This window comes from Meleagris gallopavo, chromosome 9 (assembly GCF_000146605.3).
Source record: "Meleagris gallopavo isolate NT-WF06-2002-E0010 breed Aviagen turkey brand Nicholas breeding stock chromosome 9, Turkey_5.1, whole genome shotgun sequence".
Classification (NCBI taxonomy): domain Eukaryota; kingdom Metazoa; phylum Chordata; class Aves; order Galliformes; family Phasianidae; genus Meleagris; species Meleagris gallopavo.
In genome coordinates this window covers 12,024,694-12,049,432 of record NC_015019.2, presented here as the reverse complement: position 1 = coordinate 12,049,432, position 24,739 = coordinate 12,024,694, and the positions used below count along the sequence as shown (strand labels likewise).

Genomic DNA, 24,739 nt, shown 5'->3' with positions numbered 1-24,739 from the left:
GAAGACACCAGCATGCTTCCAGACCGCATGCACCCAGCATTCTCAATCCCTCTCACTTTTATTTCTATCTCCCCTGTGCTCATCCCGCACCCCAGCTGCTCCCCTGGCCCTGACAGAGCACTGGGGGCCTTGAAGCCTGATTGCAGCCTTGCTCTGCAGCTGATTCATGGCACACACCTCACCCACGCATGTACATCCCATGACCTCAAAGCACATTTTAAAAGCAATATTACAAAAAAAACGAAACAAAAAAAAAAACCCATACTTTATTCTTCTCCCCATAGGTTTGGTAGTTAATGACCCATCAAATGCACCATCATAGCATATAAACTGTTACCATAGTGCTATACTGGCTCAAGTCTCTACAGTTGTAAGCTTCACATGACACTCTGACTTGCAAGATTACAATACAAAAATATGTAAAGTTTCAAAACCACATTATTTTAGGGCAGAGATTTAGAACAGTTTGAAATATCAAGTCAAAACAGTGGAAGATACTTAAAATGAGACACGTGGATTCATGCTAACAGAAGTGCAACATTCTCTTTAAGAACCAGGCATACCAAAACCCCTCAAAACTACTTCCCCTGTTCTTCCCACCCAGAAATGTTTGCACCCTACTCAACCAGTACTAAAGTCCAAACAAAGTCTGGAATTTGACTGAATTTATTTTAAGATTTAAGGGGGGAAGGAATGCATTGCACAGGAGTGTTGGTAATACCCAAATAGAAATAAGCCAACCCCATGAGGGCAAACTGCTAGATGGAACTTTTTGTTACCTAGTGTGCTAAATTATTCAGCTCAACCCTTAGTTAAAAAAAAAAACAACAGTTAGTCAAAGCTAATTAAAAAGAAACTCATGCTCTTACTATGGGTTGCCCATTGGTTTTCCACTTACAGGTGTAACGTGGTAGAACTATGTCTGTATGGATTAAAAGAAGCTTTGAAGTCTTTGCATACCCTGTGTGAACACAACAGCTCCCTGAAGGCAGCAGAGCACAGTCAGACAGACCCAGGCCCACCAGCAGGAGCTGCTCCTGCTCACAGGCTGTCTGCCTGGCACACAGAAATGGGAATGCATTTTCATAGCTACACAGAACTGTATCTGGGGGTGAGACTTCACTACTAGAAGCCAGTCTCTAAGCTGGCTCTCGGGATCTAAATCACACTTTTCTTTGGACAATAAATTTCAAGTTGCACTTACTGTCCTATTTTTCAAAAAAGGAATGATGGTCATAAAAAAAATAAACAAAAACTATTACCTAAATGCGTTAGTTTCAGCTGAAGCCATCTTCCATCAGAAACCATAGGATCTGATACAACAAAGTTCTCCCTAAGGATGTTTATGAATAGAGTAGCTCAGTGCTTTATATACTAGTACTGCTGTATTTTGTCTCGTATCAAAAAAGAAAACAACAAAAAAAGTTTAACTGCACGTGCAGCCTCAACTCAAACCACTGCGATGAGCTTCACTGCTCACCCAGAGCCAGGCCCTCTTCCCTTGGGAAAAAAAACATGAAGAAAACACAAAATAAAACCAGAATGAAACGTCACCGCCGCCCCGCTGCTTCCATAGGAGCACGTCCCTCCTGGGGCCCTCACTCCTTGCTGTCCTGCTCCTCTCCCTCCTGGGTGCCATCCTCGCTGGCCTCCTTCTCCTCCTTGCTGCGCTTGTTCTTCTTGTGCTTGTGGCGCCGATGGCTCTCCCCTTCCTCGCTCTCGTGCTGTTTGCTGGAGGGGGTGGAGAGAGGAGAGGAAAGGCCTCAGAGCCTGCAGCAGCACAGCTCTGCCACAGCCGAGACCCAAACACGCCAGCTGTGCAGCAAAGGCAGAGCACTGGGATCCTGAGCAAGGAGGCAGAGCAGCAGTGCTGGGGCACCGCGCTGCCGGGGGAAGGTTTTCTGCTTGCTGGGGATGATCTGGCACCGTGTGCAGCTGGACCTGGGCTCCAGGCAGCTGTGGGATGCCCCACACTGCAGCAGCACCCCAGCAGGGCAGGCAGTGCACTGTAGGGAATGCTGTCAGGGTCACTGGGGTAGTGCTGTTTATTTATTTATAATAAACAATTATACATAGTCTGTGTCCATCCCACTCCTGAGGGAACTCTGATAGCCCTGCCATATCACCATCTTTGATATAAAGCACTGAGGCTGCTGAGAAGAGTCCCAAATCTGAGAGGTGCTGGGTAACTTTTGCTCTTCTGAACATGCTGAAAGCCCTAGGCCAGAAGCAAGAGGTGGGTCGATGCAGCTGAGAGATCCGGGTTTCCCAATGGGAGGGCAGGTCCTGTTTCTGCTTTTGTTTCCTCACAAATAACCCAGCACTCCACCAGCTATGTGCTTTAAAGCTCCTCTATCTCCTCCACCAGAGCTGGTTTCCAGATACATTGCTGGGGGCACTGACCCAGGATCCCTGGCACAGGGCAGCAATCCCAGCCCAAGTGGCTGACAGGGTGGTACGGACCTGTGAGCCCCACACTGCTGCCTGCAGCGCTTGGCAAGCCCTGCATTCTGTCTCCTAGCAGGGACATGAGGAAACCAGCAGCTCTGGTTTTGCCCATGCTGGTTCCTGGCCCCTTTGGAGGAGATTTCTGGCTTGCCAACGTTCAGTCATTTCTCCTCACGGGCTTAAAATCACGAGCTCTCCAGAATCTGACCATGGTGTGAAAGTAGCAGAATTAAAATAGGGGAGAGAGTACAAGAAAAAGCAGATTAAATTTGTCACAGGAACACATGTGTTCACAGCCCCATGAGTGGGTGAGAGCCAAGTGGAGCGGCTCCACATTCTTACTGCAGCTGGGACACCAGTGCCAGGCCAGGCCAAACCTCTGAAGGTATGGGCTGAAAAGCTTCTGGCTGCAATTCGCTGACTTGTTTAATGAGTAGCTTCATAGGCACCAAAATAAAAAAATAAAATGAAAAAAGAGGCAGTTACTTTCTCTCCATTCACCTTCAGCTACCCGGCAGGTAACAACGTGGCAGTGGTTTGTGCCACACTGGTGGTTTAACCACCTGTAAGCAATTTCCTTCAGATTCCCAGTAAACTGGAAACTGCAGCAAAGCTCTTCCATCCACCTGCAAATGCCTTGACCAGGCCCAAACCACAGCCAAGTGGCTCCAGGAAGGTCTCTGATGACACAGGAGCGGCCCCACACAGAAAGCATTCCTTCGTTTGCTTTGGAAAAGATACTTCTCATTCTGCCACTTTGAGCAACAGAGAGCACATCTGTGTGTGGTTTAGCTGTCACAGAAGTCACCTCATTTCCAACTGGTGGAGCAGCCCAGTTCTCCAAATCAAGCTCTCTGATTTGGACACCGCTTTGGTGAATTCCAGTCTGAGTACAGAAAGCTGAGAAATAACCCTTAAAGCTATTGGTATGTTAGGCCAGTATCAGCTCAGCTTCCATTTGTTTTCTGTTTCATTTGGATTATGCTCTTAGCCCTTCTTTCCATCCTTTTGTTTCCAAATCTTCAGCAATCTGTCACTCTCTGGAAACCTAAGCATCTCCTTAAGGATGAGAACAGCCTTTTGCCTGCAGTCACTATATAGGAGTTTTTCTGACTCTACATTCAAGAAAGGGGAACTACTTACAGAGCTGTCATGAATTTCTTCCAAAAGAAAGAAGTTTAAGCACCAAAAAAAAATGGAGCAAGTCTGCTCAAGTCATTACCAGGGCGTAAAGTGACGCAGCAACTGAGCATTGTCTCAGACTGGAGACCAGACCTGCTCTGCACAGGAACACACAATTCTGAAATCAGATACTTTTCCTATAGATTTGCACTATGCATGCATTTTCTTAACTCTGGGACCCACGCAGCTCTGACGAGGTATCTGGTGCAGGCTGACTTCTCCTTTTTGAGACAACGCTGCAGTTCTGTGGCACCGACTGACATCCTGCTGGTGCCCCACTGCAAGCAGCAAGGCCTGCTCCCTGCCCAGGCATATCTCGGCTGGAGCAGATCACAGGAAGCCGGAGTGACCGAAATACACCCTCGGAGCACCCGGCTTCTTGTCCACAGCGAAGGTGAGCTCCCACCAGCAGCCCAGCTCAGCCCCAGGTGGCCCTTACCGCCTCGAGGACTTGTGCTTGCTGCTCTCCTCCTTGTCGCGGTGCCTGCGCTCCCGGTGACGGTCCTCCCGCTCCCGGCTGCGGTCCCGGCTGCGGCGATAGTCCCGCTCAAAGTCATAGCTGCGCTCCCGGCCGTAGTAGCGGTACCGCTCGTCCTCGCTGGGAACAGAGTGGGAAGTGAGGCGTGGATGTGATGCTCGTGGGCTCCGAAGCCAGGAGACGTGCTCACAGGACTGAAGAACCCCTCCTCAAAGTTTGTCACTCCCTGCTACCAACAGGCAGAGGTACTCGTGGTGCTCCTGAAAGCCCAAGCTGCCTTGTTCCAATGGAAATGTACTCCTTCTGTCATTCTGCCTCCCCAGGGGCTGGTCTACCTCACTGCAATACCACTCCACAGTCTAACTCACAGGAAAGAATTACAAGTTAGGAGACTGTTTTCTTCCTTGTGACTTTAGAAACTCAGATTGCCCACACTGCAATTGTGAGAGACACTGCTGGGGTCTTTCTGCCTGCACCCAGGCACTCAAGGCACCTCATCCAACCTACATACAAGGGTGGGCACAATGTACCCAAACTCAGACTCATTCCACAGTCTTTTCCCTACTCTAATTTTGAAAGCTGATGTCTAGGGGGTTAATAAGACTCGCTGTGGGAAACAATATTCAGCCTCAGAGAGAAATGAAGTCTGAAACAGCATTGTATGACTCGTGGAAACAAGCCAGACACATAAATGTGCATTATCAATCATCTGAGAGTGCTCTAAAGAATTCCATTGAGCATAGCCACTTGCCCTGCTTGGCAAGCATGATCCTGGAGGTCAGCGTGCTTGAAAGCACACAAAAATGCCAATGATATTCTCAGGACCTGGCTGTGGCAAGAACCCCCTCAGGAAGTGCAGGAGCCTGGGCTCCTCACACTACAGTACGTTGGTCTTTGGCTCAGTTCTGCCTCATTTTCTCCTGCAGTGCCCATAAGCTTGAAAGAAAAAAAGTCCAGGAAATTCTGCCCGGTTTACTCTGCACAGGGGTCTGAGAGCTCCCAGAGCTGGCAGCACTGTCCTGACAGAGCGCACATTCTGGTCACGTTCTGAATGACTGGTGGCACTTCTGATCCTGAAGACTGCACAACACTGATTCTCCCCTGGGACAGAAGTACCACAGGCACCCGGAGCAGAGCACACAAGAAATGGGTTCAGGAGGAGTCGCTGCACCTGAGCCTTCACGACACCTAGATCAACACTGGGAAGATGAAGCTCCCTCTCCCACGTGCTCCCAGCACTGCCGCCACCTGCTCTCATCAGCTCCTACCTAGATGACTGCTTCAGCACTGCTCAGGAGCAGCCAGGGTCTCCTGAAGGGTTCCTGTTTCCTGGCTGACCCCTGGTGACTGGCACTCCTGCCTGAAGCCTCTGCAGGACAGCTGAGCAATGCACAGCTTTTCTCTTTGATGTAACAGTTTCGTTCACAAGACAAGCAGCAGCAGCTTTTATGGCTGCTGTTTCACACTGAGCTGTAAAACACCAAGTAAATAGAGAGGGGCTATTCCATTCACTAGCCTCACATTACAAGTGGGAGAGCAAGCAGAACTGGTCCTGCTGGATTAAACAAAAAGAAAAGAAAAGAGCCAGGGACACTGGCTCCTGGCTGTGTCTCCTATTCATCTGAAGTACGCTTTGCCAGAAAATGTAACTGGTACAGGGCAAACCTCTGCTCCTAGGACAAGGCCGAGCCCCCACAGGTGGCTGCAGCAGGACCCTGCCGGGCCCCAGCACTCACTTGTTGTACTCGCTGGTGGTGGGCGTGCGGTCCCTGTCCCGTTCCCGCTCCCGTTCCCGCTCCCGCTCGCGCCGTGAGCCCGAGTACTCCCAGTGACTGCCGCCAGAGCCGCTCGCGCCTTTGTCCACCGTGGTCACCCAGGGCGTGTGGGACGTGGAGATGGGTGGGTAGCTGATGAAACCCGAGTCTGCAGCAAGACAGCAGCGATCCTGTTTGCCTGGAGCAGTATCAGCATCCTTCCCACCCATCCATCCCCGCAGCCGTATCCAGTCAAACAGCTGGACCTAAAGGTGATGCCCCGCTCTTGCAGACAACTAAGGCCCAACTCCCCACAGTGCCCACATCTCCCTGTTCATCTTTATCAGTTCACTAAGAACAAATGAACACCTTTTCCCTGAGGAAGATACAATCAAGACCGGATATCTACTGGTGTTGCAAAACCACCCGTCCTTTATGCCAGGGCTATGCAATGCCACAGCTCTCTGCTGGATCTCCTATGTAGAAGGGACTATGGTGTCCCCACCAAAAAAAAATTTGCAGACATCCTGGTTTAGATGGCAAAGGGGCCTACAGAGCTGGGCATCCTCCCGCTGCCAAGTCAGCCAAGATCAGCCAGCCATTACAAGGCCCCACTTCTGGGGTCTAAGGTATTAGCTGGGACAGCAGCCGTGAGTTAAAGATGCCACCTGATGTGCCCAGAGCCACCAGTAGGTCCCAGGCATTGGCCTGCAGGACCTGCCCAGTTGGATCAGGTCATGGTCCCATGCCATTGGTCACTGATGAAAGGGGAGAGGATGCAAGCACTGCATGCAGGGCTTCGACAGGGAAGAAAACCTAAAATTCTGGCACTGCCTCTGCCACTAGAGAACCAAAGCAGTCAGATACCTGCATGTGCCTGCAGGCAAGGAACATGATGAAGTATAGGAAGAGAGCACTCAAAAACTCATGGAGGAGATGTAAAGCTGACGGCTGTGCTTATCCCTGAAGGGTGTGGGAAAAGGAAGAGCCAGTGTGCATGCAAACAAGCATAAGAAAATGCTGATTAGGCACACAGGAAGATTCTCTGTAGCTAGATACGTACACTGAAAGCAGTGAACTTAGGCTTAGGACTCAACTACAAAACTGTTCGTCATTGCTGCAGTGTGGGCCACATTCATCTTCCTGAACACCTTATGGAATAGTCATATCCAGTGTTTCTGGTGACTGTGACAGTTCAGGCCATAAGCAAGGTCTTGGAGTCAAAGATAGCATGATGTCTGTAAGACTAAGCCTAAACCACCAAACACCAAAAAGAAGAGATGTGAGCAGTCTGACTGTTCCTTGTCCTCCGTACTCACCCGCAGAGTTGTAGCCAAATGGAGGGGGCTGTCTGTTGTTGTAGCTGGCTGGCTGCCTTTGGAGAGAGAGAGAATGGAATGCAGGTTACTCACTTCAGCAGCCCTTGGCTAAACCACCTGTAAGTATGTCTGTGCTGCACATTTAACTCATGTTTTATGAAGAACATCCTCACAGGAAACCCCTGGTTCCAGTGACCGTGTTTAACTTTGCATTGTAAATTCTTAGCAATGCCCACAGGAGCAGTTGCTTTGTCACACCTTTAGAAACTGTTTTACCTCAATTGCTTGCCTTGCTTTACCCCTCCCTGGTGTAACTCAGGCACAGAAGGCTTCCTGGGAAATAACCCATACTTACAAAGTACCTGGAGACTCACAGGGAACCTGGATGAACATAACATGCTATCAACTGCTCAGTACTAAAGTGCAACTCTAAAACTTACTGACTCCTTCCTATGCCAGTAGCACGACAAAACAAGGCAAACCAGGGCAATCAATCAGCACTTTGCAAACAGGATTCCATCTGGAACCTTCTCCCATCTCCCACCCCAGACGAAACCTAGACTAGCAACCACTGGCACTGACTTCAGGACCCTGCATCACTCCTGTGTATGGAGAGCCCACCCCAGGCACAGCCTTACCCATCCAGCGTTGGGATGAGGAGAGCTGGTGGCGGGGCCAGAGGCGGCGGGAAGAGCCCTAAACACAGAATGGAAGTCATCACACAGAGACCACAGTCGTACTAGAGGGGAACAAGACTTCATTGCTGCTTACAGGTAAATGCAGTTAAAGTTTAAAATAAAATGTTTGAACAAAGACCTGTTTGGAATGCAGTATTTTTCCTTTAGGGTTACATTTCCAACTAAAAATTAAAACTAGCTGTGCTAGTTTTGTAGGGCTACTGAAAGAAAAATAAAGGGCTACCTTATATTTTGGCTTGTTCATCATAAATGTAAGATTAATTATGGCATAAACATTAATCTCTACAGTCCTGTGGAAGACAGAAAAGCATGGGTTTTGAGATGCAGATAAGTTGCAACTATGGTAAAGATTTTATTGCTCCACTGATTAAAGTGAGTAAAAGAAAGTTACAAGGAACTTGTCGTCCATCACTGTTCTTAAAGAAAGCCAATTTTCTGAGCACATATTCATACAATTAAAAACAATAAGAAGACATGGCACCAACAAGGCAGAGATCATAGGCTAAAAAAAAGTCCATTTCTAACAAATAAGAGTTTATGTGTAGGACCACAAGCCACTACCTTCAGAAAGAAGAATTCAGCAGTTTACAGAGGTGACCTGCAGAAGTGACATAAGCCTTTAAAGCTAAACTCTTCAACCTTAAGTAATGTGAAAGTGAGGACATGCCTATTGCTCCTAAGAGAACTTCTTAAGCTTCTTTCCTAACTGCAAGCAACCATTATTTCCTATAGCAGTTACTGACATCCATTGGTTTGATTTTGTATAAAAATTTGTCTGTTTACCATTAAACAACAACAAAGAGCACATGCTGACTGAAAAGATAGGAGCCATCTGCCCAACTGCAGCTGTTTATGTTAAAGCCAGCAGCTCCAGGCTCCACTTCCAGACCATGGAGATTGAGCCAGCTCAGCTGATGAAACCTGGGACAATTCACCACCTCCTCCTGCAAGCATCTAAAGTAGGTCAGCAGAACCCCTCCCAAGAAGAGGGTCTCACTGCAATAGAACCAGCCTGAAGTCTCTAACTCACCCAGTGGAGACCTGTGTTGCAAACAAGTTGAAGGACAGTCTCACCCTTAGATGCTTGTTTTTTCTTTTCTTTAAAGAAAGATCTTCCAATAAAATACAATGCCTAGAGCATTTCAATCACATTTGCTCACTTGCTCAAGTTGCAAGTACTTCAAAGTGCTACTGTTATGAACACCTAGCTATAATGGTAGTGGATCACCTTCATTACCATAATTAGCAGGTATTCTCCTTCATCTCCCTTTTCAACCTGGTTACCTGAATTGTAAGTTCCTTGTACCAGCCAGGTCACTTCTTCTACCTTACTCCTCCCAAACAACTTCAATCTAAAAGCACTTGTCTAGCACCTGAGTGCTGCAGTGTCTAGAATCAAGACCAGCATTTGCATCCAGTTTCACTACAATAAAGCTTTCTAAATCCAAGTTTATTATGAGTACTTAAAGGTTCCTTTAAGTACTACGAGGAGAACCAGCTCTGCAATGTTAACGTACACTGAGAGGAATATGAAGAGTGATGTTTTAACAAACAGAAATTATCTGAGTCTCAGAGATAGCCCAGCTGGTAGAGGTTTTCTGCATTCCTATTTGGGAAGCCCTGGGCATACCATGAACACAAAAGCACAAACATGAAAGCTGTGCAACAAGTCCAACATGTCTGACACACAGTGAAGACAAGCACATTAGGTCCAAAAAAGTGCTTTGAGTGCAGACCTTCTGCAAGTAGATGAATCAACTGTGCAGTACAATGCAGAGGCAGTGGCCTCACTGCACATTTGTGGTGGCCACCAGCCTTGGACTTGCAGATGTATGGCATCTGGTCAGAAATACTGCTACACAAATTACTACACTTTTTTTTTTTTTTTTTCCCCCCTGGACTAGGCAAAATTTATAGTAGAAAAAAATAGTAAAGGAATCTCAGTTTTTTGGTAGCTTTGAGCTAGCGAGGTTCACAGTTTATGCTAAAGATTGGTTGTTACATTTCTTTATTAGCATTCACCAGCTCTAAAGCACACTAGGAAGCAAAGGCTTCTGATGGAAATGGCATTTCTTTGGTACTTCTTGCATTCCTTCTGCTCAGTCTCACACTCCAAATTCCTATACAAATCATCAGTTTGTCACTCAAAGACCTGCTGTGTAAGATGTCAAAACAAGAACTATTTCAAATCTAACTGGCCTTTGCTATCTGGATTGTTCTTAAGATAAGAAAGAGGCAAAGAGGTAGGCAAAGAGGGAGGCAGAGGGAATTAAGAACCCCTACTAACTGTTAATAAGCAGCAAGAGTTCAGTGCTGCACTGGAGTTTATTAACCTTAGATTAGTTGTTCTCTAAAATGGGCCTACTGTCATCCTCTTTCAAGTTACTTAATCCAAATGCTCAATAGGGCCATCTGTGCATGCTGTTGTTACAAGAGCAAGTTAACACCTACCTGGAATTGGACCGGGTGGTGGCAGACCTATGGAAACAAACAAGTAATGAAAACAAATGAGGACAAAAGGAAAAGCACATCAACCTCTGTACTTCAACCTAAAGCTTTTGAATAAAGTTCCACACATTCGAACAAAAAAGCCAGTGAAAAAAAAAAAAAAAGTGCTCTTAAACAGTAACTGGCTTACAAAGAATTGTTTTCCCAAATTATGATGTTTACCTTTGTATCATAATATTAAATTCTGCTGCCTTCTCATACTACAGGTCTAGCATCATTCCTGAAGCACCTGCAACAAGTCAGAACCAAGCAGGTGCTCTACTAAACAGCCTGATGATCTGACACAGATCAGCAATTCTTGTTCTATTCTCTTTCCACTAATAATCAGAAACCCATTTCCTTACATTTATCAACAAAGCAAAGGATCTACAACACATAAAGACCCTTTCATCAAAACAACACCTCGAGTTTTTTCTTCAAGGAACAGATGCCATTTTAAAAATATTTAAGGACAAATGTTAAAATGATTGATGGAGATGTTGAGCAATGATTGGTTAAGCCTAAGGACCTGCTGACTGCAGCAGCAATTACTGGCCAAACCTCTGATTTGCCTAGCCTGGGATGCCCCAGCCTGCAGCACGGGCTGCCTGCTCTGCTCAGCACCCACCTGGAGGATGCAGTGGTGGTGGCACAGAAGTGACAGGAGGAGGAGGATGCAGGAAATGCGGCGGCGGCGGTCCGGCAAGTGGGGGTGGTGGAGGACCGGCTGGGGGAGCAAAGGGCTGCTGCTGGGGGGGCTGCTGCGGCTGCGCCGGCTGCTGGGGCTGCTGTGGAGGCTGGGGCTTGCTTCCATGATCCCCGAGAACCTTGGGAGGCAGAGGAAAAGGAAAACTGTTTTTAGTCTATTCATTCCTGCAGAAAGGACCTCAATGCACCAACAAAAAGGAAGTGTATCACCAAAACGGGCTCTGAGATACCTGAAAAGATTAGGTCGTGCTGGGCCTGGGAACAGCACCCTTTGGGGAGGAAGAAAGTTGTCAAAGCTAACAATATTCCTGCAAACATACCTTCTTTTAAGCAGAAGAGCAGCAAGACCAGATTAAGCAGTCTGCACAACTGTGCAACACAGCTGAACATTTCAGTGTTACAAACACCGTTCGTTCCACTGCTGAGAGGCTGAATTCAGCCTCCAACAGAACTGTCACCCGCAGAGGCTACCAATAAAATGCAGCCACCCTCAAGGGTGACCCTGCTCTGCTTTCTATTTGTCATCTTTTAGTCTTTTTAAAATCCAGTTCGTCTTTCACAAGGACAACAAGAGGCCAATTTTGCTCTAGATTGTGACCATGTAGGTCAGAGGATTCACATCTCCAACAAAAGTAGGTTAAACACACACTACTGCTGAAGGAATGATCAATATGCAGGGAGACCAGAACGACTTGGAAATGCAGGCTATCAAAGCTTCTAAGTGGGAGGAAAGACAACCATTACCCAGCAAACTTTCTCTTAACAAATTATTTTTTTAGCCTCAGTTGGTAAAAGCTGGAAACTGACCACTAAAGAGTAAACAAGACCATGAAAACACATGTAAAAACACAAACCAAGAATTGTGCCCAGAAAGGGTAAAGTTGTCTTTTTTTTTGTGAATTAAGGATGGTTAGTAAGAGAAAAGTGGTAAGAGATGAGTTCTTGCAATATAAGTCTACCAAAAACTGATGGACATAAAACATCTGAACTGGATCCAGTTTGAAGCTGCAGGCTATGCAGGCGATGTCTCATGATGCTTAGTCTAAATGTTACTTTGAAGAAATGCAAGCCCAACACAGAAGTTCTCCACTACAAGACTGGAAATTCCAACCTAACAGTAATGAGGAAGGGAATAATCCACATAGGAGCCCCTCAACTCTGAGAATACCTTGGAGAGCCAATGACAAAAGGAAACTGAGCATTCCCACCCAGATGGGAAGGCTGCTGTTTGACAGGACAATCTGTAGCTCCTAGCAAGGTAAAGCTTTTAGCACAGAAGTTAATTCAACCTGCAAAAGAGAGTGATGCATACACACGCTTTAGGAGGGGTGATACACTGCCCACTACTCTGTAGATGGGAACAGTTATACGGCAAGTCAGGAAAGCACAGACTTCCATCTCGGTTCACAGAAAATGCAGTAAAAATAAGAACATTTTTTAAGACAGCTCAAAACATTTACCTGAATTGGATTTTCTTCAGAGGCATGCTTATCACGTCGTCTTCCTTCCACTCTCCTAATTGTGCCAGCCTGGCCACCGATCACATCAATTGTCCCACCCAGCTTCCTGGTACAAAGCAGATGCATCTTTTTAGGCTCAAAGACACGAAAAGGAGCAGTTCTCCCCCCTACCAGATACACCTCTCTCATGCACAGCGACATAAAGCTAAATTCTTTCTCTTCCAGGAAGGACACAACTTTGCAGGCAGCACTAGCTGGTTAAGAGGCAAATGAGATGGGAGATGAATGAGATGGCATTTTTTCACATTTGGACAATTTGAGCTCTGCCTATAGAGATGAATTAGGTCTCTCTGAACACTAAGGAAGAAAGAACCACCACATATGGGTGAAAAATCATGGATTTTAGACGCAGCTTCAGAACTAAATCCTTTGCTAACTCCCTGGATTTAAGTAATAATTCCAGGATCATGCTGAATGAAAAAGAATATTTATCAAGAGAAGCCTTTAGCATGATCAGCCTAGATTTCTCTTAGTTTCTGTCCAGTCTTCCAACTGATGCTGACACCACCAATACTACTTACAAATGAGATTGTTGGATACTTTCTATCCCATCTCCCAACACTCTACTCTGTCAGTCAAAGAAGTTTTGCCATTGTCTTCACCAAAATCAAGACTAAACCAATGAACAAAAGTATACTCATGTAGCCCAGACACAGTGTTGTCTGTGCATTAGTGAAGTCAGTCACTGCATTTTGCTTTGTTCTTCTATGTCATACCCACATCGTGCTCAGAGCAAGACCATTTTTATAGGAGCTTATTGTAACATCACTACAAGTTTGAGAGAGAGAGAGAAGCATCCACAAGTGAAGTTTAATAATCCCTCATCTATAATCACAAAGCAATAGATTTCTGTAAATTTGGCCTTAGACTTGTTTTCCAGCAGTTATTACACAAAAAAACATGTCGACTTTTCCCACAGCAGAATTTTCTAACTCTGCAGGCAGTTTAAATGGGGTGAAGAAAAACCATGTCAGCTAGCTGGTAAGACAAAATATTTTCTCAGTGAAACCTGCTTACTTTGTCTAACCAAAAAAAAGACATTTCAGTGGTAATTCCAGGATTTTGGAGATGCTCTAGTGTGTGAGATATTCCTCCCGGTCCCAGTCAAAAGCTCCATTAGCCTGTATCAGTACTTTCAAAATCAGACTGCTAGTTAAAATGGACAAAAACGCAGCATAATTAAAATAGTACCAGCTTTCCTTACAGGGCTGTAGATTTTTCGAAGTTTAGGAGGGATGCATAACATCTGGAAAAAGCAGGACCAATCTGATGACACTATGAACAGTGACAGAAATGCTAGCAAAGGGCTCACATGCAAACAGACCAAGATGTGTTTTATAAGCTTATACTTGAAGTATTTGATGGATTCTTTCTCAGACAAAGCTTTATTTGGAAAAAGGAAAGCTGGGATGTAAGACTAATTTCTGCAAGATAGGACTCCAAGTCCCTGACCTTTCTAGTTCCTTTCCTTATTTTTCTGAAGCTTTTGATTAAAAAACCCTACTACCTTATAAAGTCAAAGCAATTTTCCCCACAGTGGCTGTCAATCAAAATAACTGAATTGTTTTGCTTAGTCCAGCCTTTTGGATTCTCTTGTGGCAGGAAGACACAAATTAGTACTCATCTACCAGTGTAGCACACATGTTCAGAAACCAATAGCTCCTCTCATCAGTTGCCAAAAATGTAATTCATCCTCATTTAAAGGCAAAGATTAACATCAAGGGAATAAAAATAAGCCAAGTAAGCATAAGCAGTCAGCAAGGTGTGCTCTCAAAGCTGAGGGATTTGCCTTGATTTTCCCACTCCCAGAGCCGTTCCCCTTTGGCCAGAGTACAGGAACCCACAAATGAGCAGGCAGGGGCTGCACAACCCTAAGCAAAGCACTGCTGCAGATGACAATAGGGAATGAATGACCAAAGTAGCTTCCAGCCAAATTAAATCTTCCTTCATTTTCCAGTTCGAGGAGATTCAGATGTAGCCCAGGTGTATCTTAACTACGTCAGAGTGCACACAAGCTTTATATCTGCATCATCTCTTACCTATTAGGAGGAGGCCCAGCTTTCATACGCCCTCCCACAAGAGCCAAGAAGTCTGTTTTGAATTCTGTTTTGATGATATTGTTTTCCACTTCTTTTTCAGCATTTCCTGTTCTTCCTTGCTGGACCTAAGGAAGACAATACGTAATACACAAGTTTAATGCATGTACTTATAAATCACTGAAGCATCAGAGGTAAGACTCCACTGAAAGTCTCCACTGAGAAACAATTACAGTGCTCCTACAAACAACCTATTGCACAGTCAAGGAGGCTGACATTTCTGTAAATTGGTTGGCTATTCCAAACTGTTGTCCACATTTTTCCCCATTAGGAGTCCAAAAGTTTAATAATCTTACATCCGGTTTCACGTAGCCCTCAAATCAAAACTGAAGACAGTAATATCTGTTCTTGATTGACTGGGTCGAGTTCAGATTAACAGCTGTTAGCCACCTAATGAAATTTGACAAAGGTTCATATCCAAAGCAACCACTAAAAACAAAATGCAGCTACACAACTGCAGTAAGAACAAGCAGCAACCTTAACAGCCACTGATACCCAGCCTCACTCAGATCAATCCTGAAATCAGTAGTTCCATCAATCATACTCCTATCCACAGGATCTACTAATCAGACACCCAAAACCTGGACAGCCTCAAAGTCAACCAGACACTCACTCAGGTCTTGCTGCTCGAGCGGTTCAAACTTGCCGGGCTGCCAGAGCTGTTTGTTCCACAGAGACAAGATTTTTAGCAGCGAGATTTAATTTTTGAAGGCATTTTTGTATTTCTCATCAGTGGAAGGAATAGGGAACAGCTCAATAGTAAGTGACCATGTACCCTTATACTATCATCTCCATGACTACAAAAAACAAGTCCTAGTTTTACTGTATGCACATGCAAGGATTACATGTCACCTACTGTGATTTTATTTTCAGTGCTGATGGGAGGAGCAGGATCCAGCCCAAGCTGAAGCCGTCGCTGCTTTTCACAATAAGCTTTCCACGTTTCTTCATTGAATCCATAATTAAAGTAATCAGAAAGATCAGCACCTGATAAAGGGAGTAGAGGTTACCAGAGGGATTCTGGTAGTTCTGCATTCTCAAACTGTCCTCTAACAGCTTAAACAAAGTTAAGAGAACAGTTCATTTCATCCTGTCAGAAAGCTGTTGTGTGCCACAGCTAAGACTGCTGCAACCGGACTGGGAGGGGGACTGCAGCCTCGACAGCAGTGGGACTGCTTGGGAGGTAGAGTACAGTCTGTATGCAGGCTATAGAAAGAGATGCTTCCAAACAGTTATTCAGCAACTGGATTTTTTTTTTTTTCAGACTGATTTCCTACACTTGTTCAAAAGAGCTGAGAACTGGGGAGAGCACACCAAGCACCACCAGTAAACAGAGCGGTGCCACAGAACCTTTTGTTAGCAAAGCTCAGGCAGCACCACAGCCTTTGCTTTTTTGAGCAGAAACTGTTGGGCTCAGCCATTTGATGAAACAGTACTAAAGTTTTTTTAAATTTTTTTTTTATTGATACGACTCATACTACATTATTACATCTTAGACACAATCCTAACTGCGGTCAGGATGTTACCTTACTTTGATATTCACTCTTCTGTAAAATGTTCAATTTCCACATGAACACTTCTGAGCAAGAGAGGAGGCCCCAAACTGCTTGCCAAAAGAACGCAGATGCACAGAGACAAATGCAGCAGCTCTGCAAGGCACACCTGGCATCAGGAAGCCTCAGAGCATCCTGCACCTTGCTGAAGTGTCCCTTACATCCCTTGCAAGGGGGTCCCAGCCAGACGGTTCTAAAGCAAGCAGCTGATACACAAGGACTTGTCAGGCTACGCTTGGATCTACAAAGCGAGGTTTAAGTTTATCTCCAAGGTAAACCACTCCTCCTGCTGCACCTCCCAAATACACAGATGTCAGCAATGCAGATTCAGAAACTTTTACTTATCTCTTTGATTGGCCTATATTTCAGCCTTCTATTATTTTTTCCACGCTGTATTTCTTCATCCTCTCTCTCTCTTAAAGAGATACCAACCTGCTGAACAATTACCTGTAAAGGACATACACCTGAAAAGCTGCTGACTAAGCTACTTACTTGCCATCTCAAATTAACTTATGGGCCACACCTCTGCAGACACCTTCCTTCTCTGTTCATACTCCAATGCTGCTTTTCAGGGCTTGTTGGCACTGTTTTGGTTCAGGGATATCAGCACAACCAGGCTGATTTCATGCACTGACTCTGAACTTCACAGCTTTTCTTTCAACTTCTTTTTTCCCCAGCCCTCTCATTCTCACACCACAATCAATTGGAACACTTCTATATATGAAAAGCTACATTTTCTATACTATTATTATTAATCACAGGGTGCTTAGTGCTGGTTTGATACCATAATACATCAACACAGTTATTTGCACTGCTATACTCTGATGCCCTTCATTTCATGCAGACAAAAAATATCAAGAATATGCCACAGATAACCTTACAGAAGTACTACTTACTAAGCATACTAAAACTTCTGAAAGATGGATAATATACAGGGCCTACTAGGAAAATAATTATTTCTGAAAAGAGACAAGTGGATTTCACACTTCAGCTAATATTTTGTTAAATATTTTATCACATTAGCACAGCAAATACTTGGATCTCTTTGGCTTTTCCATTTACTTCTGTTTTTTTCCTATCTTAATTTGATACAAGGGTTCATTTGTAGCATTTCACAGCTGTGGCTTCCAAGGAGAAATTTCCCTAATAAAAATGATGAAGACAAAAGAGACTGTGCATATACAAAGATCTGCTGTGCAAAGTTCTGCCTACTTAACACGGTCTTGAAGCAGTAAGTGGGGACTTCCTCAGCCATACACCTAGGGGCAGAATCTGGCTAAGAATTAGGCAATGCTGCTTTTCTAAAAGAAAAATCCTAGCCTACTCTATCGGAGTAGAAAGCATTTTGCTCTCCTTTAGTCAACTATCTGCAGCAGTAGAATTTAAGAAAAAAAAATGCTTCCCTATTAGAATACGTTGCCACATGGCAATTCTCACCACCACTGCCCTGAAGAGGGGATATTTTAGCTAGGGCACACATGAGAAAGCAGCATGGGGTGGCTGGGAGCATGGCCACCACAAGATGGAAGTGAGCCGCTGCACACGAAGAGCAGAGCATCTGTTACCCACTGCCAGACAACTTCAGTGTATTGCTCTCAGTGCAACGTTTACTGAACTAGTGAATTAGTAGAGTGTTTTTAAAAGTGTTCTCTTTAGGAAAATTATATAAATAGAGTAAATGCAACCCAATTTTAGGTAAAAGCACAGTTTGATCAATCAAAACATTGTAAACCAGTTGTCTAGAAGCACATCAGAGGCTGAGCAAAATAAGTTCTTTGGGCATCCCCCTGCCATGGCAGCAATAAAAGGACAGGAAGTACGTGTGAAATAAAAAAGACAACTGCAAAAAATATTTACCACAAGAAACTGTGAGGCCCCACCTGGTTTCCTCCATGGTTTGTCTTCAAATGAATCTAAATCCACTTCTATAACAGGCAATCCGTTTATGTTCCCTGCGGCATCTAAATCAATACCTTTGGGCTGCAACTTGGCTTTGGAGAAAGAGAAAATGTTACTACCTTTAATGCAATGCCTTTAATCCAGTAACTTGCAGAGCAAATTGCTCCAGTTACAAAAGCACTACTTTGAATTTAGTGCTGGCTCTACAGCACAGAGGAAACCACAATCAACTTTTAAATAAAAAAAATAGTTTAGTTACTCTGTAAATTGCCAGAGCACACTGCAGTTGCAGTTGAACAGCAGAGAAGCAAATTCAACACAGACTGATACAGAACGATTACAGCATGCATGAAATTTATCCCAAACAAAGAAAAGAACTTTTCTCCCCAGGCAAAATACTAACTTCTCCCTCCCCAAACATGCAATTTTTCTTAAGACAAAGGACTTTTTCAGGATTTATCTTGAGCAGACAATGTACTGACTGGAATCAGAAAAACCTCATTGGGTACAGAACCTCCAAGGGAAATTTGTGCTCATCTTCTCAATCAGAGGGTAAGTTGTTGTTTGCATACAGAAATTACTGAAGCATGCAAAGGCCATGAAAACACAGTCTCACGTATATGAGGAAGGACAAAATACAAGTCTCAATATACTACATAAAGTAAATCGAATGGTGAGGAAAAATTAATCCGCAGAAATATGTGCAGATAATATTCTAGGGCAGACTTTTTTTCTTTATTTCTCCATTTATTGTTCTGACTTTAAATCAGATTCACTAATTTATTTTCCTCCAAACAGAGGACAAGATTTGCAGCTGCTTTAGCTGCCTTTGCCAGAAAAGTGAAATATTTCAAAACGTGAAGGATGAAAGTAACAGCAATACCTGAAGCTGATGCTCCATAGCCTCTACCCGTTTTTAAGTTCAGATTCATAGGAGTTCCCCTGTATGAAAAAGAATGACTAGGATTGGTACTCAGACAAATTATTTGGAATTTTTCTACAAAAAGTAAGTAAAACCCTGACATCCTTCACAAGACACTTAGCTCACTTTGGTTTACTCATGCCTCTCTACAATTTTTAATCCAAGCTGGAGCACCTTAAAAGTGAAATTCCCTCAGCACAACCTAGCTAACCCTGTGGAAATGCAGGAAACATACATACTGGGCAACAACATTAATATGAGGGAGTTGTCTTAATCAAGAACACAAAGATATTTCAAAAAGTTCTTGGCAGCTAGAAGAATGGGTATGGTTATTTAAATGGAACTGAACAACATGGAAATTAAAGCTGCACCTATATCACAGACTGAGGAGAGAGGCCAAAAAGGATCAGATTTCTAAAAGGATGTCTGCAAAATCTAGTGAGCTGCTGACAGAAAGGATGGAGCAATGCTTTGCAAAGCAATCCAAACTCAAACTACCCCTGTGACTGGAAACATGTGAAAAACACACGAGATAAAAAAAATCAGAATATGCTACGAAGTACGTGCAAGTCATTTCCTTCAAAGGAAGGCTGCTAAAAGCAAAAATACTGTCTTATTATTTTTATTAAGTCAATTTAGGCATTATTTTAATTCAGTGACACTACTTCCTAGTTCACAAATCAGCCTCATCGTTTGTGAATCACAAGAAACCAGGTAGCTGAAACTAGTCAGTTCACAGCTTTTGTAAATTCTTAACAATACAGATCTGTCTTCTTTCACAGACGATGAATTAAATGTAGCTTCCCAACTTCAGTTTTACTCAATCAAGCAATAATAAATATTTGGTTAGTTTTACAGCAGCAGATCCATGAAGCATCATACCTATTTTAACAATGGATTTCAACAAGGAATTCCATTCCTGCTTTCTGGCCATTGCTCTCACATTCCCCAGAATGCAGACAAACCCTTATCCCCACTTCCAATCCCAATTAGTGCACCAGTTTTACCTTGGATCAAACCCTGCCATCACCACCAGCAATACATACATGTATGATGGTGCTCCAGTTTTAATATTGCCAATAGTAACTTTCACGTCGTCATCATCGCTGTCACTATCACTGTCTTCTTCATCATCTTCTCCACTTGGAAGGGCCTTACAATAATAGAAACACACAGGAGTTTACCAACACATAAAATTGAGAAGTTCCCCTGGACAGTAATTCTAATGTTATGAATCTTGTATGAGGAAGGATTGTTACAAAGAATAACCTGATATAAAGATAATGTGTTCTACTGCACTCCAAAGCTGTACGAAGTTGCCCATGGAGACAAAAAAAACCACGTGGATGTAACCAGCCTTCAACACAGACAGATGCCCGTGAAGAAATTGCTGTGTCCTTTGAAAGAATGACCCTAGACAAGAATCAAAGCAAGACTTCTCAAGGTGGGACTGACTGATCCCAGTTCAAAGAATTGCAACACATCTCACAGATCCACTCTTCCACTTTCTTTGAGACAAGTGGGAGAGCCTGACATTCCTCTACTGCTCCACAGCCATAAAGTTACAAATAAAGTCACCAAAATATTCACCAGCCTTCTCGTAGGGCCCTCGGAATAAGTAGTCTCTCACACCACAATCTTCACAGCAGGAAGCTGCTGAACGGTTCTGTTTAGCTCATTTCTCACAATGAATTTGTTAACCTCACACAATTAATTCTGCAGTTGCTGATTTGCCTTCAGTGCAGCACACACCGTGATCAAGAACACATCTCTGCTGCTCGTGTGCAGGAGAGCAGGAAACCTCTAAGATATCCAGCAGGTGCAGCTTTAAAAGATGCATGAGCTGAATTAACACTTCACCACTACAAAATGGCATGGGGAAGCTGCTCCCAATGCTCCTTCCCTTTCCACAGCAAACAGGCTGACAGAACTCTCCAGGAACGCTATTAACGTACCACAGTGGCAGAAAATAACCTCACTGAAAAAACTGGAGGACAGATAGGGTAGAAGCAAGCCTCTTCCCACCCACTCAGCATTGAGATGAGGTCCGAGGAAGAATCAAAAAGAGACCCCTAGCAATCTCAGCACTTTCTATTGCAGCATTCCCTGTATTTTACTGATCCCCAAATAACATTATATACTGAGCTGATGGCAATGCCATACTTTTCCTTTCAGGCTGTGGCATCTGAGGCCTTCCTCTGCCATCTCAGTAGGCATAAGCAATGTTTAGACCACAGCTCAATCCCCCCTACACAAGACAGACCAAGATGAGAATCCTGATGCCGTCACCAGCATTGGGAATTGTCAGGATACCACAACAGTACAGACGTATCTGACAGGAGGACCAGCACCTTCACAAACAGATCGTTTCATACATGAATATTTACAAGCACAAAACCAAATATGTCTACCAGTTGCAGTGGAACACATACATGCTGTGACACCTCTCGGTCTTCATTGCCGACGGGCCGGTTCTCCTGAGGAGCATCTTGCAGAGGATGAGAAGATTCTGCATGTCTAGTAAATGCAACAGGTAAAAAGTAAAAATCCAACCTAGAGGTTTACCTACAAATATCTCTAAAGCATTTGCCCTGCTGACTTTCATACAGAGGTTCTATTCATGAAGTGTGCTTTTGCTGCTGGCAGTTACCTCAGACGTAGGACAAATTTTTAACCATCCTTGCTTGGCTTTGCCTTTGTTGGGAAGAGCAAGGTTAGAGATTCCAAAGAACGCCTGACAGAAGCAAGGCCAAGCATCACTCAGCTGTTTATGCTTGTGGCTGCTGCAACAGCTTTCAGTTTTGGTTTGACACAATCACCTCTGATAGAAAAAAAACATAATTCAACGTCCACAGAATAACAAAAGTTATCTTATCCTATAGACTGCTAATAATATGTGTATATAGTCAACAATAGGGACGTTTAACCAGTAGAAATTAAGGAGAAAGTGATTTTAGTCTTCCCACAAATCGCTTACATTAAACTTTAACTACTTATTGATGAAGAAGAGACAGAGAAGTATCTACCCCATCTTACCGTTCATTACAGATTAGTCCTAATGCGACAATGGTCAGTTTCAGATTTATCTCCCATGAAAGAGTTGGTACAAACGCTAACATTGCCTACTGCATTCACCAAGCAAGGAAGTCAAACTGGCACACATAAGCTAGAAAAGAGTATACTGAGTGTTACAGATCTGGCAGGTGAAGAGGGGCCATTCTTCCCTAATGGCACAGGTAAAAACCCAGCAGAACTTCAAAACAATTTTGGCTTTAATAACACACTGCTGGAGTAGCCCAAGCCAGTTTTGCCACCGGTGGGAAAAAAAAAACCAACAACTCTGCAATTAATTTAAAACATCACATCTGATAATAAACACACAAACTTATCTTCAAAAAGAAACACGTGTAACACCCAACAGAATCCAAACACTGGTCAGATTAAAACCACTGAGGAGGCTGCATAAAAGGACACACCAAACAGATAAGCCACAGATCATACTAACACAACTCAGCAGCTAGTGAGAAAAAAGAACAACAACAAAATCAGCAGTCACTGAAGCTCTCATCTTGCAAAATCCCTCCAGATACGGAGAACTTCAGTCAAGTCAAGACCGAAGAGATGGACAAAGGTTCAGCAGATGAAGTAATGTTCGCGAGGTGATGGCTGAAGACACTTCCTGTTATACAAAATAGCAGAGGTGTCTAAGAGAAAAATCAGCCTCTAGAAGTATGTCAAAGTCACAGATGTGGCCTGTTACACAAGGGCCAGAAGATGCATCACTACAGCAAACTTCACAGATGGCTTCAAAACTTTCACAGAGGTTTGTCACATCCAGGCAACCTGTAACATTGATCTCAATCCTGGAGCTTTCTTAAAAATTAAAGACGGCCAAATAAAGTAAGTGACAAGTATTACCTCCAGCTTTCAGTCACATGAAGTATCTGTGGGTGTGCATTAAAATGTATGAATCAGAGTTCAAATAAACATTTTCGAAGTAACAGTCAATCCCTAACCTGTCTGCTCTATGGGAACGAACCAACTGACAGGACCACAGCCATCACGTGCAGGCAAAGAAATGTCAGAGCTGTTCTATTTCCCTGGAAAGCCAAGGTAACCTCCCACACTGTGTGCGGATGGTGCAGCATCCTGCACAGACTGCAGGCAGCCAACATGTCCCTTAGGCTAGGAAATGACAGCGGGCCCTGTGTCCTGCATCACGTTTTGTGGACAGAGGCAAGCACTACAGCCATGCCAGCACCACATCCCGGGGTATCTGCTAACAGAGGCCACAAACAAAGAGACAATGTCACAGAATGCACCACAGCTCTGAATTCAGGCGGGTGCTCACTGTCAATAAGGATGCTGTCACACATATCGCTGCTAAAACTTCTGTTTTGTTGTTTTGTTTTGGTCAATTTGTCGTATTCCCCAGGCACAGGGTACGTACTATAGCAGTAGGACAGTATATGTAACAATCACCAAAGTACCAGATTCCAGATCTACAATGACCTTAGGGGACAGTGAATGCGACCAAGATCGTGTGATGGCACTGAGCACACCACAGCTCAGTGAGCACTGGAGCCTTCTGACACCATTGTGCATGTAAACACGGCAACAGAGAGAAACTGCTGAGAAAAAAGCCTGCTGGTGCAGAACACACTGTGCAACTCTGGAGGAGTTATTGTCAAGAGCAGGCAATAGTTTCACGCACAGAAATCAATACTTATCACTGGGTTGCTCCCATAGCTGTAGCTTGACAGTCTTACCTGAACCACATACTTCACAAACCACACAAAAAAATTTGACTTGATCATATTAAGGTTTTAACTTAGGCTCAAGGATTTTAGCTTTTCCAGGCTAAAGTAAATGCCACAGCATTAACACCAGACTGACATCAAGTCCTACCCCCAGGCCACTTTATTTTCCCTGGACATTAAACTGGAGAATAAATCTGATTTAAAATTTATTTGAGGGGGAAAAAAAGGAAGAAAAAGTTTTAAATTGAATGGGCCGACTGACCCAGTTCAACTTCCGCTCGTACAAACACTGCGGGCCCAGTCTGATGGCGGTGGCCCCGTGCGATGGGGAGGGTGGAAGGCACCCGGCAGCAGCACTGGTCCATGGCATTCCTCAGGCTGTGCTCAGCACACCTCGACCACTGCAGCACAATCTTAGAATGAACAAACAGCCTCCGACTTACCCAGAAGTTGGTCCGTCTTCTTGCTTACCAGTGGTGTCATCTGGAAAAACGGTAACAACGAAATTATTCAAGTGAATGCACAGCGGATAGATTTAAGTACAAAACGTGCACAGCGATAGAAACACCCGGTTGAGACACGGCAAATGTAACCTCAGGGAGCCTAAATTTCAACTAGAAATGGTAGAACCAAGAAAACAACCCACAACCGACCAAAACACGCCCAACAGCAGCTGCCTGCAGAAGGCTCCCAGCGGCAGAGAACTTCAACACCTGCACCCACAGGGCAGAACAGCCGCCTCAAGGCACGCGCAGCGCGGGGAGCCGGCAGCAGCCGCGGGGCTCTGTGCCGCTCCAACACACCTGCGGAGGGAAAACACGGAGCCGTGCGGCTGGGAGGCGTCAGGGGACGGCGGGGGCTGCAGGAATCCCGGCACGGCCCGGGCCGGACCAATACCGGAGACGCCCGGCTCCG

The 24,739-nt window shown here is 44.5% G+C and overlaps 1 protein-coding gene across 1 annotated transcript in view; it reads right to left on the bottom strand.

Moving 5' to 3' along the window:
- Positions 1–246: 246 nt before the first annotated feature.
- The window catches only part of LOC100548498 (pre-mRNA 3'-end-processing factor FIP1-like), a 25,220-nt gene continuing 727 nt past the window's right edge, over positions 247–24,739 (bottom strand). Inside the window, exons 2-17 of the mRNA XM_031554730.1 lie at positions 24,628–24,734; positions 24,268–24,307; positions 21,497–21,581; positions 20,111–20,217; positions 19,026–19,084; positions 18,124–18,234; positions 15,547–15,677; positions 14,634–14,758; positions 12,535–12,640; positions 10,995–11,193; positions 10,331–10,357; positions 7,820–7,877; positions 7,182–7,237; positions 5,845–6,031; positions 4,070–4,228; positions 247–1,731 (exon numbers count right to left, since the gene is read on the bottom strand). Coding sequence (XP_031410590.1) covers positions 1,599–1,731; positions 4,070–4,228; positions 5,845–6,031; positions 7,182–7,237; positions 7,820–7,877; positions 10,331–10,357; positions 10,995–11,193; positions 12,535–12,640; positions 14,634–14,758; positions 15,547–15,677; positions 18,124–18,234; positions 19,026–19,084; positions 20,111–20,217; positions 21,497–21,581; positions 24,268–24,307; positions 24,628–24,734 — 1,690 coding nt within the window. The 3' untranslated portion in view covers positions 247–1,598. The remainder of the gene's footprint in view (positions 1,732–4,069; positions 4,229–5,844; positions 6,032–7,181; positions 7,238–7,819; positions 7,878–10,330; positions 10,358–10,994; positions 11,194–12,534; positions 12,641–14,633; positions 14,759–15,546; positions 15,678–18,123; positions 18,235–19,025; positions 19,085–20,110; positions 20,218–21,496; positions 21,582–24,267; positions 24,308–24,627; positions 24,735–24,739) is intronic.